General features: G+C 36.7%; 1 protein-coding gene across 12 annotated transcripts in view; it reads left to right on the plus strand.

Moving 5' to 3' along the window:
• EXOC6 (exocyst complex component 6) overlaps window positions 1–15744 on the plus strand; it is a 235485-nt gene that overhangs the window by 135886 nt on the left and 83855 nt on the right. For all 12 annotated transcript variants that reach the window (XR_012512897.1, XM_074382588.1, XM_074382587.1 and 9 more), the window contains one exon: window positions 15209–15388. Coding sequence is in view for 11 of the 12 variants with exons in the window: in XM_074382588.1 (XP_074238689.1) it covers window positions 15209–15388 (180 nt within the window). In the remaining variant the exon portion in view is untranslated. The remainder of the gene's footprint in view (window positions 1–15208; window positions 15389–15744) is intronic.

Genomic DNA, 15744 nt, shown 5'->3' on the forward strand with positions numbered 1-15744 from the left:
TAGCCTGTTGCCTCTTTCACAGAGACAATTGAAGTACAGTCTTGACTATAGAATTCAATTGGATCATTTAGCCTCTTAGCTTGATTTATTTTTTTCAGTTCAGTGACCCTGGAAAACACGTTTCTGTTTGATTGCTTAATGATTCTGGAAACAAGCACTTAATGGTACCTATACCTCTGTTTCCTTCTTTTCCAAAAACTACACATGCACACACAAAATGCCTGATCTTGTGTCATATATGTTTACTTTAGGAAATAGTGCATATACCATCTTGTTACCTTGTTTGCTAAATCTGTAAATGATATAAAAGAAACCCTGATATATCTGGTCATTTTAAGTACTAAAAAGTACCTCAATTTTTTGAAATTAACTCATACTCAAGTATAGAGCTACTTAAAGCTAATATAAGATATCTCTTAACTGGAAACATTTGCATCAGTATAGAGGGAAAAAAACGGAAATACCATTCCCTTTCTAACCTGTTTAGTAGTTCAGCTCTTTCTCTTTGGCATCAGGGATCTTTAACTTGACTCCATGGAGCTTTTTGAACCTGCTACTCTGAAGAGTTTTCTTTTGAGTCCTGGCAGTAATTGCAACTATAAATGCCTAGAAGAAATGTATTTCTGATTCTTTTTCTAACTTGCCTTTTTTTTTCTTTTTCTTTTTGTCTGCTAATGACTCTGTAGCAAAGCTTTTTAGGATTGTGTCTGCAGTGACAGTAGTAAATTGTCTTTAAGGGCTTGAAATTCTCTTCCTGTGGATCAAGGACATGGTACATGTCAGTTTTTCCCAACTTGATCTACAGATTTAATGTATTCCCCATTAATATCCCAGCAAGTTTTTCTGTGGGTGTTGACAAAGTGATCCTTAACTTTATATGGAGAGACAGAAGACCCAGAAGAAACAACAGAGTATTGAAGAAGAACAAAGTTGGAGGACTGATACTACCCATCTTCAAGACTTACTATAAAGCCATAGTAATGAATAAGATGTGGTATTGGACAAACAACAGACAAATAGATTAATGGAAAAGATTATAGACCCCAGAAATAGAACCACATATATAGTCAACTGAATTTTGACAAAGGAGCAAAGGTAATAAAATGTAGCAAAGATAGTTTTTTCAATAAATAGTGCTGGAACAACTGGACATCCACATGCAAAAAAGTGAATCTAGACCAGGCCTTACACCCTTCACAAAAACTGACTCAAAATGTATCACAGATCTATATGTAAAATGTAAAACGGTAAAACCCACCAGAAGATAACATGGAAAATCAAGATGACTTTGGGTGGGGCAATGACTTTTTAGTCTTGATTGTTCCCCAAAGGAACAATCAGAAATCACTGATAGACTGAACTTTATTAAAATTTTAAACTTCTGTTCTGTGAAAGACCCTGTCAACAGAATGAGAAGACAAGCCACAGACTGGGAGAAAATATATGCATAAGACTTATCTGATAAAGGATTCTTATCCAAAATATGCAAAAAACTCTTAAAAATGCAACAAGAAAATGAACAATTGATTTTAAAATGGGCCAAAGACCATAACATATACCTCAGCAAAAAAGATACACAGATACCAGATAAGCATATGAAAAGATGTTCCATATATGTCATAAGAAAAATGCAAATTAAAACAACAATAAGATACCACTGCACTCCTATTAGAATGGCCAAAATCCAGAGCAGTGACAACATCAAACGCTGACAAGGAAGTAGAGCAACAGAAGCTCTTACTCATTGCTGGTGGGAATGCAAAAATGCTACAGCCTCCTTAGAAGACCATTTTGGCAGCTTCTTATAAAATGAAACACAGTCCTACCATGTGATGCAGCAATTGTGCTTCTTGGTATTTATCTCAAGGAGTTGAAAACAGGTTCACCCAAAAACTTGCACATGGATGTTTATAGCAACTTTATTATAATTGCCCAGACTTGGAAACAACCAAGATGTCCTTCAGTAGGTGAATGGATAAATAAACCCTGAGATATCTGGTCAGTGTAATATTATTAAGTACTAAAAAGAAATGAGCTATCTAACCAGTGATATGAAGGAAACCTAAACACATATTATTAAGTGAAAGAAGGCAATCTGAAAAGGCTACGTATTGTCTGATTCCAACTATGCACATTCTGGAAAAGACAAAGCTGTGGAGACAATTAAAAAGTTAATGGTTGCCAGGAGTGAGGGAGTGGTGGAGGGATAAATAGGTGAAGCACAGAGGATGTTTAGGGCAGTGAAACTACTGCCATAAAAGTATGTAATTGTGAATACATGCATCAAAACCCATAGAATGTAAAATACCATGAGTGAATCCAGTGTACACTGTGGGCTTTGGAATTTGTAGGGTATGTAGTAAATCTCTGTACTTTCTGCTCAGTTTTGCTGTTGACCTAAAGCAACTCTAAAAAATAGTCTGTTTAAATTGTAAAAAAAAGGGTGAGCACACTTGTAACTATGAGGTCAAGAGATAAAGCATTACTAGTACTGTAGAAGCCTTCCTCTTTCCTTTCCTTTGTCACTATCTTTTTTCCTCTCAGTACTGACTTTTAATGGCACAGAGTAGTTTTGCCTTTTTGGGGTTCTATTTAAATGTAATCATACAGAGTGCATCTTTTTGTGTCTGACTTCTTTCACTCAGCATGACTTGGGGTATTTCATTTGTGTTGTTGCATGTAGCTGTAGTTTATTTTGAATTCAATATGGTATTCCATAATAGAATTTACTACACCTTATTTATTAGTGTGTGAACTGTATCATTTTTGGCTACTTAGAGACTTTTTTTTTTTTTGCTTTTTTCCTGGTTGTTGACTGGATACGTGACCTCTGAGATGTTACCATATGGGTAAAATGTAATTTATATTTATTTAATTTTTAGTAGTGAAGATACAAATTCAGAAACTGGCATAAACATTTAGAACTAATAAGTTAAAAATTTTTTCATTTTAATTATAATCGTTATGTTGTTTTACATATGTAAAGTTGATTTATTGCTTTGTGATTATTGCTTTGTGAGGGCATGTCAGCTTCTGATTACTTATACGCTTTTTTATTGATGGAGTGTTCCTTTGTAAGATTTCTTGTATTGTGTGTGCAATTTGATTGCCATTTGGAAAAGGCAGTGTACGTGACATTTATTTCTTTTGTCATCCTTTACCACCAACTTCTCCTTTTCTGGTCTTCCCCATTAGAGAGGGCCGTATATAAAGCAGTTTCATGCTTACAGCTTATTTAATACATTTGAATGACATAAAATCCTAAAAGGTAAGTTAAAAAACAACCAAAGGCAAAAGCAGATTGGGTAACAAATATATATGGAATAGAATAAGTAATCAGGTCCCTTGGTAAACAGAACAGAAAAGTAAATAAGGGAAATGCTACTTTGCCAAAAACATAAAAGGTAACAGAAAAAATAAAAACTTTTTTTTTAGTTCTATAAACAAAAGAGGAGGGTTACAAAATGTAGAGACCTCAAGACAGGAGTGCTCAGCTTTCTGGTTTTTTCTTTTTCTTTTTAAATATCATCAGTAATCAGTTAATTATAGCAAATGCTACTTATAAAGAAAGCAGAAATACAGTAGGGAGAGAAATGGTTGAGGACTACTTAAAAAAGCTATTTATATCAGATGATTTGCAAACCTGATGACAAAAACAACCACTTCAGGAGTGGCAGATGCTACCACAAAGCCACTAGTCATTATTTGTGAACACTTTTGGGGTACAAAAGCCTTGAAAACTGGAAGGGTAAAAATATAGCACCTGCTTTTTAAAAGGGAAAAGGAGATAACTTAGGTAGTTGGAGAATTAGAGAATTACTTAGTTTACAGTGACCTGTGACAATTTCAGATAATCCAAAGACTGGATTTTGAATTATTCCAGTCACTGATTATAGCCCAAAACCTATATTTCCCTATTACAAGTGAGGTAGTTAGCAGGTGGCTCTATGAGAGATTTAGGTTATTCTGGGACAGGCCACTTTGATAAGGAACAAGAAATGAAATATTCTGTCTTGTAAGTAAGGCTTTGATTGTGTCCCAAAAGATACTCCTGTAAACAAAGCAGTAATTCCTTTAGTTCTGTCTAAACTAAGTGTCATTTTTCACCTGGGGGCATATGTTAAATGATGTTTTTGAGCAAAAATGTGTATGTGTGTATATATGTATGTATAGATGTATACATATATATGTATATACATATATATACACATACATATATACACACACACATACACACAAATATATATATATATCTCTGACTAGAATGACTGAGACACACACACATACATACACACACACACATATATATTTTGTTTTTTTGAGACAGGGTTTCATGCTGTCACCCAGGCTGGAGTGCAGTGACTTGATCATGGCTCACTGCAGCCCCAACTTCCTGGGCTCGTCATCCACCCACCTCAGCCTTCCAAATAGCTAGGACTACGGGCCCATTCTACCACCCTGGCTGATTAAAAAAAATTGTTTTGTAGAAACAGGGTCTTACTGTATTGCCCAGGTGGTCTCGAACTCCTGGACTCAAACAATCCTCTTGCTTCAGCCTCCCAAAGTGCTAGGATTACAAGTGTGAGCCACTGTCCAGCCCTACAATGTATTTCTGTGGTACTGTGCTAGTTGCTGAGGGGAAGACATGGAATGATTCTTACCCACTAGGATTCTTTTAATCTAGAAGAGCAGATAACTACAGACAAATAACAACAGTATGTAATAGTAGATGAATTTGGTCCTGTAGACATGTTTGATTTGGTTTTGCAGTTTTTCTAAATGTTTTGAATTTTCATACTTTTAGATGAGATGCAAACTCTATAATCATCCTGCCTACCATAAATACCCTGCCTGCCGTACTCATTCTTGTTATGAGTATGGCAGGCAGGATATTAAATGCCTTACCCTGAAGGCATTTAAGTATTTATATCAATTTGGAGCATAGGTAGGTTTTTGATCCGCAGAGATGAGGAGAAGGAAGAATTGGTATAAACCCATGCACAGGAGGCAGAAAGCTGAAGTTGTATTCAGACATTGAGATGATGACCCAGAAGATGGAGTATAAAATCATATTTATTCAATTTATGTTAATAAGGATGCTTATTTTTGTTTAAAAATAATGTTTGGTTTGCATGTGTTTTGAATGTATATTATGGGGAAAAATGTAATTTCTTCTAGAAGCAGTTAGTATCAGTTTCCTTTACTTAAATTTTGATCTTCAGCTCTACCTGGGCCATAGCTTTTTAACTAATACTTCACCTTGCATTATCTAAGTCTCTAAGAAGTACTTTGGATTTCCCTCTGAAAATTGTTTTTGGGTGCACCCTTCGATACTCAGCTGGTAGAGCAGAGGACTATAGCTTGGGTAATTATCTGTGAAAATTGTTTTTGGTATTATAAACATAACTCTTACAGGCACCTACATTTGCGATAGAACATTTAGTATACTATTTGTGACCTACCTACTTTAGAACTATATTATTAATCCCTGATTTATAGTTTATGGTGACTGTATTTCTTTTTACAAAAAATAATTTTTTAAAAAATTATAGCTCACTGCAGCCTTGATCTCCTGGGCTCAAGTGATCCTCCCAGTTCAGCCTCTCTAGTAGCTGGGATTACAGGTGCATACCATCTTAACTGGCCAATTTTTAAAAATTTATTTTTTGTAGAAATAGGGTCTCACCATGTTGCCCATGTTGGTCTCATGTGCCCATGTTGGGCTCAAGTGATCCTCCTGCCTCAAACTCCCAAAGTGTTGAGATTACAGGCGAGAGCCACTGTACCCAGCAGGATAATCTTTTAGAGCGATTTCTAGAACTTTGTGATACTTCAGGTCTTCTAACTCATACACACTTTTCATGGCTTTTAACTTTTGATTTCTTAGTTCATTGTGGAGCAGATCTTGAGCTTTGTTTTACCCAGAGTATTGATCATATGGTAATCTATGATTTACATGTGTATAGGGCATAATGCATATCCTAAAGCCTAATACTTTTTTTTTTAAATCACAGTAATATCATATAATGAAAAAACCTGATAAAAAGTAGCCAGGTGAATTAGTACTTTTTGCTAATTTAATGAGAAGCATAGCAAGCAAATCCCTCTTTTATTTTTTGGTTGGTTTTAAGTACTAAATATAAAGAATATAAAGAATAAAACTTCTTTTGACTGACACATTGACATTTAAGATATTGAATGGAAATTATATATTTTTTAAAATTATAATTTCTTAATTGGCTTCTCTGTCCATTTTATTAGCACAACTTTTTCTCCATCATAATGAAATAATAGATTACATTGGTTAGTCTTACTGCTTTTTCCCTTCTGCATTAGTAGTGACATTGGACAATGAGTTGGATGCTATATGCAGTGTAACTAATATTAGAAATGTTTATGTCAAGATCATGGATTACTGGAATTTTGTTTATTGAATTAGAGCAGGAAGAAGTTAACTAGGAAGGACACCTTTATTGTGATAGCTCTAACTTCATCTCTTGCCTAGATATTTAAGGCCCATAAAAATATAGATGTATTTCCCTTGCTCTAAATGAGCAAAATTAAATGTAACTTTTTTCTTAAATATTCAGTAAATGCTTCAGTTAAGATACATGTATTAATCAGGATTATTAACAGAAGATTGACAAGAACTGATGGAAAAACCAACTCAAACTTTCTCAAACAAGAAAGGAAAAATTATTGACCAGTGACACGGAGATGTCCAAAGATAGGGGACTGCTACTCAGTAGATGTCACTGTGGACCCAGAGTCTCTCCATCTTTTTAGCTCTATGTAATTTTGTCTTCATCGTCAGACTACTTATAGTGGCCCAATAGCTCCCAGCAGGTCTAGGCTCTCTCAGTCTGGTAGCAAAATGACTGCCTGGTCACAGTCCCAAACCTCACATCATCATTGTCCTGTCATCTAAAGGAAGATAAACCGTCTCCCTCCACTAGCTGCTATAGAATTGTTTTGTAAGAGAATGGAAATTGCTAATTGACTTAAACTTGGCAAGACCCATCCTTGGAGCTAGATATAGGTTCAGTCCTACCCAAATGAGATATCTGTGAATGGGGGCAGGGTGATTTTCCAAAACATACTTGGCAATTATTCCAAGAGGGGGAATGAATGATGGACAGTAAATTGTAGATGTTTACTAAAATCTTTAGCTATTGCTACTTAGCTTTTATTTAAAACACACATGCTTATGCTCCACGAGGTCTATGTGGAATTTGTGCATGTATATGCCTTAAAAAGATACTTAGATGGGTTCTGTTGCATGGGTTCTGTTGGTTGGGAACCACTGGTAGTATATTTAATTTTTACACATTGAAATATTTTTTTAAAAGTTCTCAAATTATGCTAGATACATTTCTGCCTCCAGAGGGCACTATTTCTTCAACAAATAAAGGAAGAATTAATTACTTTGTTTATAAACTGAATCTTTACCTTTTATTTAAGAGTTAGCTGATATGCTAACGGCCTAGACTGTCAAGAGTTAATAATGCTTTTGACCTTCTGGTAAGGTCATAAGGATTGAGACTATTCCGAGTTCAACTCTAGAACTTCCCAAGAAGTCCTAACTAATTTCCTTAGCAATCACTAAATCACTAGTAATAATTAGTAATCATCTCTTAGGAATGTCTTACCAAATAATTCAGTGTATTCCTATGTATAGCTACAGGAAAAATTACACTGAAAGCCTTTTCTATCTTTTCTTTCTATCCTTGCTCCCATTCCTTTAAAAAGAAAATGTAGTGAGTCAGTTCATGCAGCTATCAAGATCAGACACATATTTTTTCTAATGATTATATTTGTCTGGATTATGAAATAAGCAGAATTCTTAGTCCTTAGAAAAGTTCTGCCAAGTGTTGACTTTAATCATTACTGCTTGGGAGTGCTGTCTGAAAATTTTCTTTGACATAGTACAGCCAGTGATTCCCTAACATAGATTTATTTGCTTCCCATTATAGCCCATGGAAAGCATTAATAAACTTAAAAGAAAGAAATTAGGTACCCCTCCCTGAAAGTTTTTTAACATCTTGAGAAATGTTTATTTTAACTTAGATATTTTATGGGAAGAGGAACCTGCACGTGGTGTCACCTCAGAAATAGAGACTAATCAATAAAGTTCTAGTGACAACAACAAAAAACAATAAATATATTTTTATGTTTTCCCTTTTCTTTTTGCTTAGTTCCTTTTAGAAGTGTTTTCTGAACTACTTTTTCACTAAACATGATCTAGAAAGCATGTAATTATAATTACTTCATGTGATGGTGTGAATGGTTTTATCATTTTTATGATTTTCTTCCTTCACATAAAGGTAGTATTTTTTTCCCTCATGACTTAAAAATTTCTAGATATTTGGTCTCTACCACCCCCTCAACTATTGGTTAATATTTCAATTGTCCCATATGGGCTTTTTAAATCTAGGAGATTGTGAACTAACATCTTTATTTTAATAAAGTTCTATAAAGTAAAAAAGGGAATTAAAGCTGGATTTAAATTTGGCTTTTAAAAGAATAGCCAGTTTTATATCAATCTAAAGTTTAACCAAGTACTTTAGCTCTGTAAGTTTGGAGGAGGGGAGCTTCTTGAAACTGACTTTTAAAACCTTGTTATGCATCTCTTTCTCTTTCTGCCTGTATCAGAGGCATCCCAGAAAAGCAAAAGAAATCATAAATAGTGGTCTGAGTGCAGATAGAAAATGCCCCGAAAGATAGGAGCAATCAGACTCTCAATTTTCTTTGCCCAGCGATAGAAGGGCAGCAGGTTGAGTATGAGATGATTGTACATAGTTCTGAGGTTTAGGGTTCTTTCTCTTATCCAGCTGCCTTCTGGAATTGCTGCCTGTCTTCAGTTGTGTAGTGACCTATATTCATCTGGTTAGATTCAATAAATGTAGTGAGACAGGAACAAGGGAACTGATTACAAACACTGGGGCAAAATGCAAAATGGTAAATACATTTTTTTTTTTTTTTTGAGACGGAGTTTCGCTCTTGTTGCCCAGGCTGGAGTGCAATGGCGCGATCTCGGCTCACCGCAACCTCCGCCTCCTGGGTTCAGGCAATTCTCCTGCCTCAGCCTCCTGAGTAGCTGGGATTACAGGCATGTGCCACCATGCCCAGCTAATTTTTTGTATTTTTAGTAGAGACGGGGTTTCACCAGGTTGACCAGGATGGTCTCGATCTCTCGACCTCGTGATCCACCTGCCTCGGCCTCCCAAAGTGCTGGGATTACAGGCTTGAGCCACCGCGCCCAGCAAGTAAATAAATTTTTTATATTGCTTTGAGAAAATTGACTTACAAGTGATATCATTAAGGTATATTATATTATAGATTTATATGTCATAGCATTTGCCTCTAATATTAAGGAAGTTAAAAAGAAGTATGTGTTACTGCCATGAATTATACATATTAAATATGAAACCTCTTTCCAGTGGTTAGTGTTTTACTGCCATGAATTATACATATTAAATATGAAACCCCTTTCCAGTGGTTACTGTTTTACTTTTTTTTTTTTTTTTAATAGAGACAAGGTCTCTGTCACCCAGGCTGGAGTGCAGTGGTGCAATCATAGCTCACTGCAGCCTCAAACTCCCGGGCTCAAGTTATCCTCCCACCTCAGCCTCCTGAGTAGCTAGGACTATAGGCACAAGCCACCATGCCCAGCTAAATTTTTTATTTTTTGGTAGAGACAGGGTCTCATTATGTTGCCTAGGCTGTTCTTTAACTCCTGGCCTCAAGTGATCCTCCTGCCTCAGCCTCCCAAACTGCTGGGATTATAGGCATGAACCACTGTACCCAGCCATGTTTTACATTTAAAAAATATATTCTGTGAATGTTTAATACCCATTTTTTTTTCTCCCTTACATACAAAAACTACAGTAAGTTAAGCCAACTTGGGCAATTTGGAAGGCTTGGAATTCTGATATACTAATCGTCTCCATACAGTTCTTTTAGTAAGACATTTATTGAGCATGACAAGGCATACAACACAAGTAAGTGTAAGAAAACTGATATTTTTAGCCCCTTCTGGGTGCCAAGTACTGTTGGGTACTTTGTTTAGTTATAGAAGCTTGTATAATGCTCAGACAGCCCTGTGAGATGGGGCTGATTCTCATTTCGTAGGTAAGAAATTAGGTTAATTTGCTTAAGATGTAAAGATAGGTAAAATAGTGGGAATCAGACACCTTTCCGTTTCCCCAAACTCCTTCAGTTTTTTTCTTCTATTAAGTAAAAGGAAGTGCCAGCCCATATTCTTTATGAGCCATTTCTTCGTTACTCATTATTAGCAGGAATAGTGATTTTTAAAATGGCCGCAAATTCCTGGATACTTTTCTCGTTGAGAAGTGAGGATCTATATCCCCTTCTCTGGCTCGGGGCAGACTTGTGACAGCTTTGACCCAGAGATTACAGTCAAAGTCATTTGAGACTTCAGACTTCTGAGGCTAGGAAATAAAGGCAATGTATTACTGCCTTTATTCCAAGCATGGAGCAATGTATTACTGCCTTTATTTTATGCTTGGGTCCCTGTGCTGCTATGTAAGAAGCTGTTACTCTTTAGCCCCGTTAGCCCTTTGAGGAAACACTAAAGTGCTTGGCTTTGAGGTAGCCAAGCAACATGGAGAGGCTACCCATCCCAGTGCCAGACATATGAGTTAGGAAGCCTCCAGATGATTCTAACCTCCAACTATTGAGTCTTATTGCCAGCCTTCAAGTCATTCCCAGCTGAGGTCACAGATATTGTAGACCAAAGTAATCTCCACTGTTTCCTGATCCATAGAACCTGTGAGTATAATGAAATGTTTGTTATTTTAAGTCACTAACTCAAAAATAGTAACTGGAACAGCAACCACATAAACACTTCTGGATTCCTATTTTTCCATATTACCAGGTAGATTTTCCTCCATGAAACCTTCTTTCTAACCAACATGATTTCTTCTTATTTGGTATACTTTTACTATACATGTTGTTAGTACTAATTTGTGCATGTTCATTCATTCATTATTGTATTTTCTTTATTTTATTTTATTTTTTTGAGATGGAGTCTCACTCTGTCTCCCAGGCTGGAGTGCAGTGGTGTGATCTTGGTTCACTGCAACCTCTGCCTCCTGAGTTCAAGTGATTCTCATACCTCAGCCTCCTGAGTAGCTGGTATTATAGGCATGTGCCACCATGTCCAGCTAATTTTTGTATTTTTAGTAGAGACAGGGTTTCACCATAAGGCCAGGCTTGTCTCGAACTCCTGACCTCAGGTGATCCACTTGCTGCAGCCTCCCAAAGTGCTGGGATTACAAGCGTGAGCCACTGTGCCTGGTCGATTATTGTATTTTCTATCCTTATCTAGATTTTCTGTCCTCAATTAGATTATAAAGTTTTTTCAAGACAGTGGTGATTTCCTTTATTCAGTTAACGTGTGCTCATCTGCTGCTTACCATGTGCCAAGCACTGTTCTAGGTGCTAGGGATACATCAGTTTAAGTAAACAGACATGAACTTCCTGCCTTCATTCCATATCCGTGGGTTCCCCATCTTGGATTCAACCTATTGTGGATCAAAAATAATTGGGAAAAAAAAGATAGATAGTGCATCTGTACTGAACATGTACAGACTTCTTTTTCTTGTTGTTATACCTTAAACAATACAGTGTGGCAGCTATTTACATAGCATTTACATTGTACTAGGTGATTGCTGAGTAATCAAGAGATTATTTAAAGTATACAGGAGGATGTGTGTAGATTATATGCAAGTACCACACCATTTTATATAAAGGACTTCAGCATCTGCAGATTTTGGTATCTGAGGGAGATCCTGGAACCAATCTCCCCTGAAAGGATGACTGTAAGTAACTATTTTGAATCAGAGCTCATCTTGCTACTACCATATTTAATAGTGCTTCATTAAAGATTCAATTAATATCATTAACTTAAATATCTGTTTTATCTAAAATAATGTTTATTTTTACTTTTTTCTGTAGTTGAAGGGAGCCACTGTTGAACTCAGTGCCTCTCCTCACTATGTCAGCTTTGTGTTAGACCACCGAATGGGGAGAGAAGAAATATCTTGAAAGTCTTGTTTCAATCCTATCAATCCTACTGTGAAGCCAGGCATGCAAATAGATGTCTATCAATATTTGGTTTTCCCCGGCCCACCATGGCAGTGAGGAGTAAATGGTTAGTGTGAAAATTGGAGAGGGAGCCAAAGAAGCGTTAAAATGTGGAAATGGTACATTTTGATTATTCACCTGAGAATAATGTGTGGTCTGCTTTTGTTGAGTGGTCTGCTCTTGCTGAGTGGAGTGTTGAATAGATGGCTGTTAGGTCCAGTTGATTTATATTGTGGATTAAGTCTTATGCTTCTTCTGCCTGCTCAAATCTACTGTTGAACTCCTTTAGTGATTTTTTTTTTACTTCATTTAGTGTAATTTTTTTTTTCTTTTTTGAGTTGGAGTCTCACTCTGTTGCCAGGCTGGAGTGCAGTGGCACCATTTTGGCTCACTGCAACCTCTGCCTCCTGGATTCAAGTGATTCTCCTGCCTCAGCCTCTTGAGAAGCTCAGTTACAGGCACGCACCACCTTGTCTGGCTAATTTTTAATTTTCAGTAGAGATGTGGTTTCACCGTGTTGGCCAGGCTGGTCTCAAACTCTTGACCTCCGGTAATCCACCTGCCTCGGCCTCCCAAAGTGCTGGGATTACAGGCATCATTTATTGTATTCTTAATAGTTTCTATATATGTTTTCTATTTGTTGATGTTTTCTTATACTTTTCCTTTAGTTCTTTAGATATGGTTTCCTTTTGTTCTTTAGTTTTTGTCCTGTAAGTTCAACATCTGAGCTTCCTCACAGACAGTTTCTATTGGTTGCTTTTTTTCCTGTGTGTGGGTCATACTTTGTTTCTTTGCATAACTTATAATTTTTTATTGATAACTGGACATTTAAAATAATATAAAGTGGCAACTTTGGAAGTTTTTTCCTCTCCCAGGGGTTTGTTGTTTCTTTCGTTTGTTGTTTGTTTTGTGACCTTTCCGAACTAAATCTGTAAGCCTGTGTTCTTTGTCATATGTGGCCACTGAAGCCTTTGCTTGGTTAGCTTAGTGGTCAGCTAGTGATTGGGTACAGATTTCCTTAAAAGCCTGGAACCTTTAAGCCCCCTAGTCTTTGCCAAAGGGCTCTGTGTACACATTGGGGTATGCTTTAAATACTGAGATAGGAAGTTAGTAAGTTTGCTTTGGCTTTTAATTTCTACTTGCACATGATACTGGTGGGCTGGAGGAGGTCCCCAAACGCTGCGGGAACCTCAATCCCAGCCAGTGTCTAGACTCTTGACACCGTCGTGAGAAGGAATTCGGGGATGAGTCAGAAAATAGTGAAAGTATGGAGACTTAATTGCAAAACAAAAAGTACACATTCAAGAAAGGGGAATGCAGGCACACTAAAGAGAGTCACGCACAAGGGGTTTTGGGGCTACTACCTTTATGGGTTTTTTTAACCAAGGGATGACATATTCATGAAGATTCCTGGAAAAAGATGGAAAATTTTTGGAACTGTGGTGCCACCCATTTTTACACCAAATATGAGTGTTCCTAAAACTGTCATGGCACTAGTAGGTGTGTGATTTAGTATGTTATGAGTGTACATTGAGACCTGGGTGAAACTTAGGTCAAACCTAGTACCATGTTAAGTCTAGTCAGTCTCAGCCAGCATGGTCTACACCATGCGTCCCCAAACTACGCCGCATGCAGCCCCCTGAGGCCATTTATCCGGCCTCCCGCTACACTTCAGGAAGGGGCACCTCTTTCATTGGTGGTCAGTGAGAGGAGCACAGTATGTGGTGGCCCTCCAACGGTCTGAGGGACAGTGAACTGGCCCACTATGTAAAAAGTTTGGGGATGCCTGGTCTACACCCTGTTTTTCAGGGTCTTATTAGCACTTAGCTTCTGCAGCTATTTTAACAGTTTCCTTTGGCTAGTCATATAAAACTGCTGCCTGGAATTTTCTTTTCTCCCATGACTACCCTGTATTGTTTCTGTCTCACACAGAGCTTCAAGGTCAGCCATGAATGAGAGCTTAGAGCCTTCTTAGGTCTTTCCTGAGTATGTACACAGCCCTATGTATTTAGGTGGTCTTTCAGATTCCTGGGAAACTGTTAGAACTTTTCAAAGCCATCTGTGGACATTTCATTCCCCAATTTTTCCTTTTAAGCCCTTTGGTTAACCTGTTTGTCCCAGTTGTTACCTACCATCTCAGGCATCCTTCATGTTAAACTTACTGCCTCTGTTTTTGACAACTACCCCTGGGGAAAAGGCTTTTTGTACTAGACAAGTCCTGATTCAGGTCAAATAAAGACATCCCTGTAAATAGGCATGGAGTCTTCCAGGAAACCACCAGATAGGTCAAGTAATGATAATTTTCTGAGAATGTGGCTTTGAAGGAGCTGCAACTGTGTTCTGTACTCTTTGATGCCTGGCAGGTTGTAGGTTTCCAGCAGAGTTTTAGAATGTTGTCTTTCAAGAGTGCTATGCACATTAAAATTCTACAAAGCTCATTTTCCTACCAAGATTCAACTATTTTTCTTGAATAGATGATGCCTGTATTTCTGCAAGTTTTGAGCTAATTTTCAGAGTTCTGAAAAAGTTGATCTTGACAGTTTTTGATAGTTTTCTTATATGGATGAAAACATGTTTGGAGATCCTCTGCTAGTTTTCTTGACATCACTCCTATTGTTTCTTTCTCCTCAGAGAAATGAACTATCTCAATCTTTCTCTTCTGTCTCCACTCCTTAAACTCAAAGCACTGGCAGATATTCCATTTTTCCTGTGATAGTCCAACTTAATTTCTGTCGGTGAATCAGGGGTTAGAGGTGGTCTGTGTTCTTGGCAACTTCTGTTTTTTTACTTATGTTTCTTCTAGGGTCCTCTTAGAGTGGTGAGAACAAGTCAGGAATTAATATCTTATAAAGTATTCTATAACATAAAGACAAAAAAAAGGTGATAGGTTGGAAAGGAACTGAGAAAAGATGTGATATCCAGTCAAATAAATAGAGTACTGCCAGAAAAAAAAAAAAAAAATCCCAGCAGTTTTCCTGGACTTTGAATAAATGACTAAAATATTAAACCTAAGGAAAATGTAAAATAAAATCTAGAATGTTAAGAACACTTGTTTTATTATCTGTTTCTTATGTTTTGTTGTTATTTTGTCCCATGTCAGGATGCTCGACATGCAGCAGAAGGAGAAATATACACCAAACTGAATCAAAAAATTGATGAATTTGTTCAGCTTGCTGATTATGACTGGACAATGTCTGAACCAGATGGAAGAGCTAGTGGTTATTTAATGGACCTTATTAATTTTTTGAGAAGCATCTTTCAAGTGTTTACCCATTTGCCTGTAAGTATAAAAATTTTCAAAAAATTGTTTTATGTTTGCTTACTAAAGTATATTTTAGAATTTAGTTTGATGTTTACTTATTTAAACCACCTTCCCAAAGTGCATGTTTCCTTTTCCATTATTATAAATCCATTTGTAAGGAAATATAACTTAGCCAAATTGTTTGAAATTTTGATTTATTTTTAACCAAAATAACTATAACTGTCTTTCCACCAAAACCGAGGCAAAACCCTGAAATTGACAATACAGACTTAAATATAAATAATCTCTAATAAAAATAATTTTCATAGAAGTCAACATCATTAATGGCTTTTCCAGTTAGAAAGGACCAAGAAATTTCTGGCTATTTTTGAGGC

This window comes from Saimiri boliviensis, chromosome 12, assembly GCF_048565385.1.
Source record: "Saimiri boliviensis isolate mSaiBol1 chromosome 12, mSaiBol1.pri, whole genome shotgun sequence".
NCBI lineage: Eukaryota > Metazoa > Chordata > Mammalia > Primates > Cebidae > Saimiri > Saimiri boliviensis.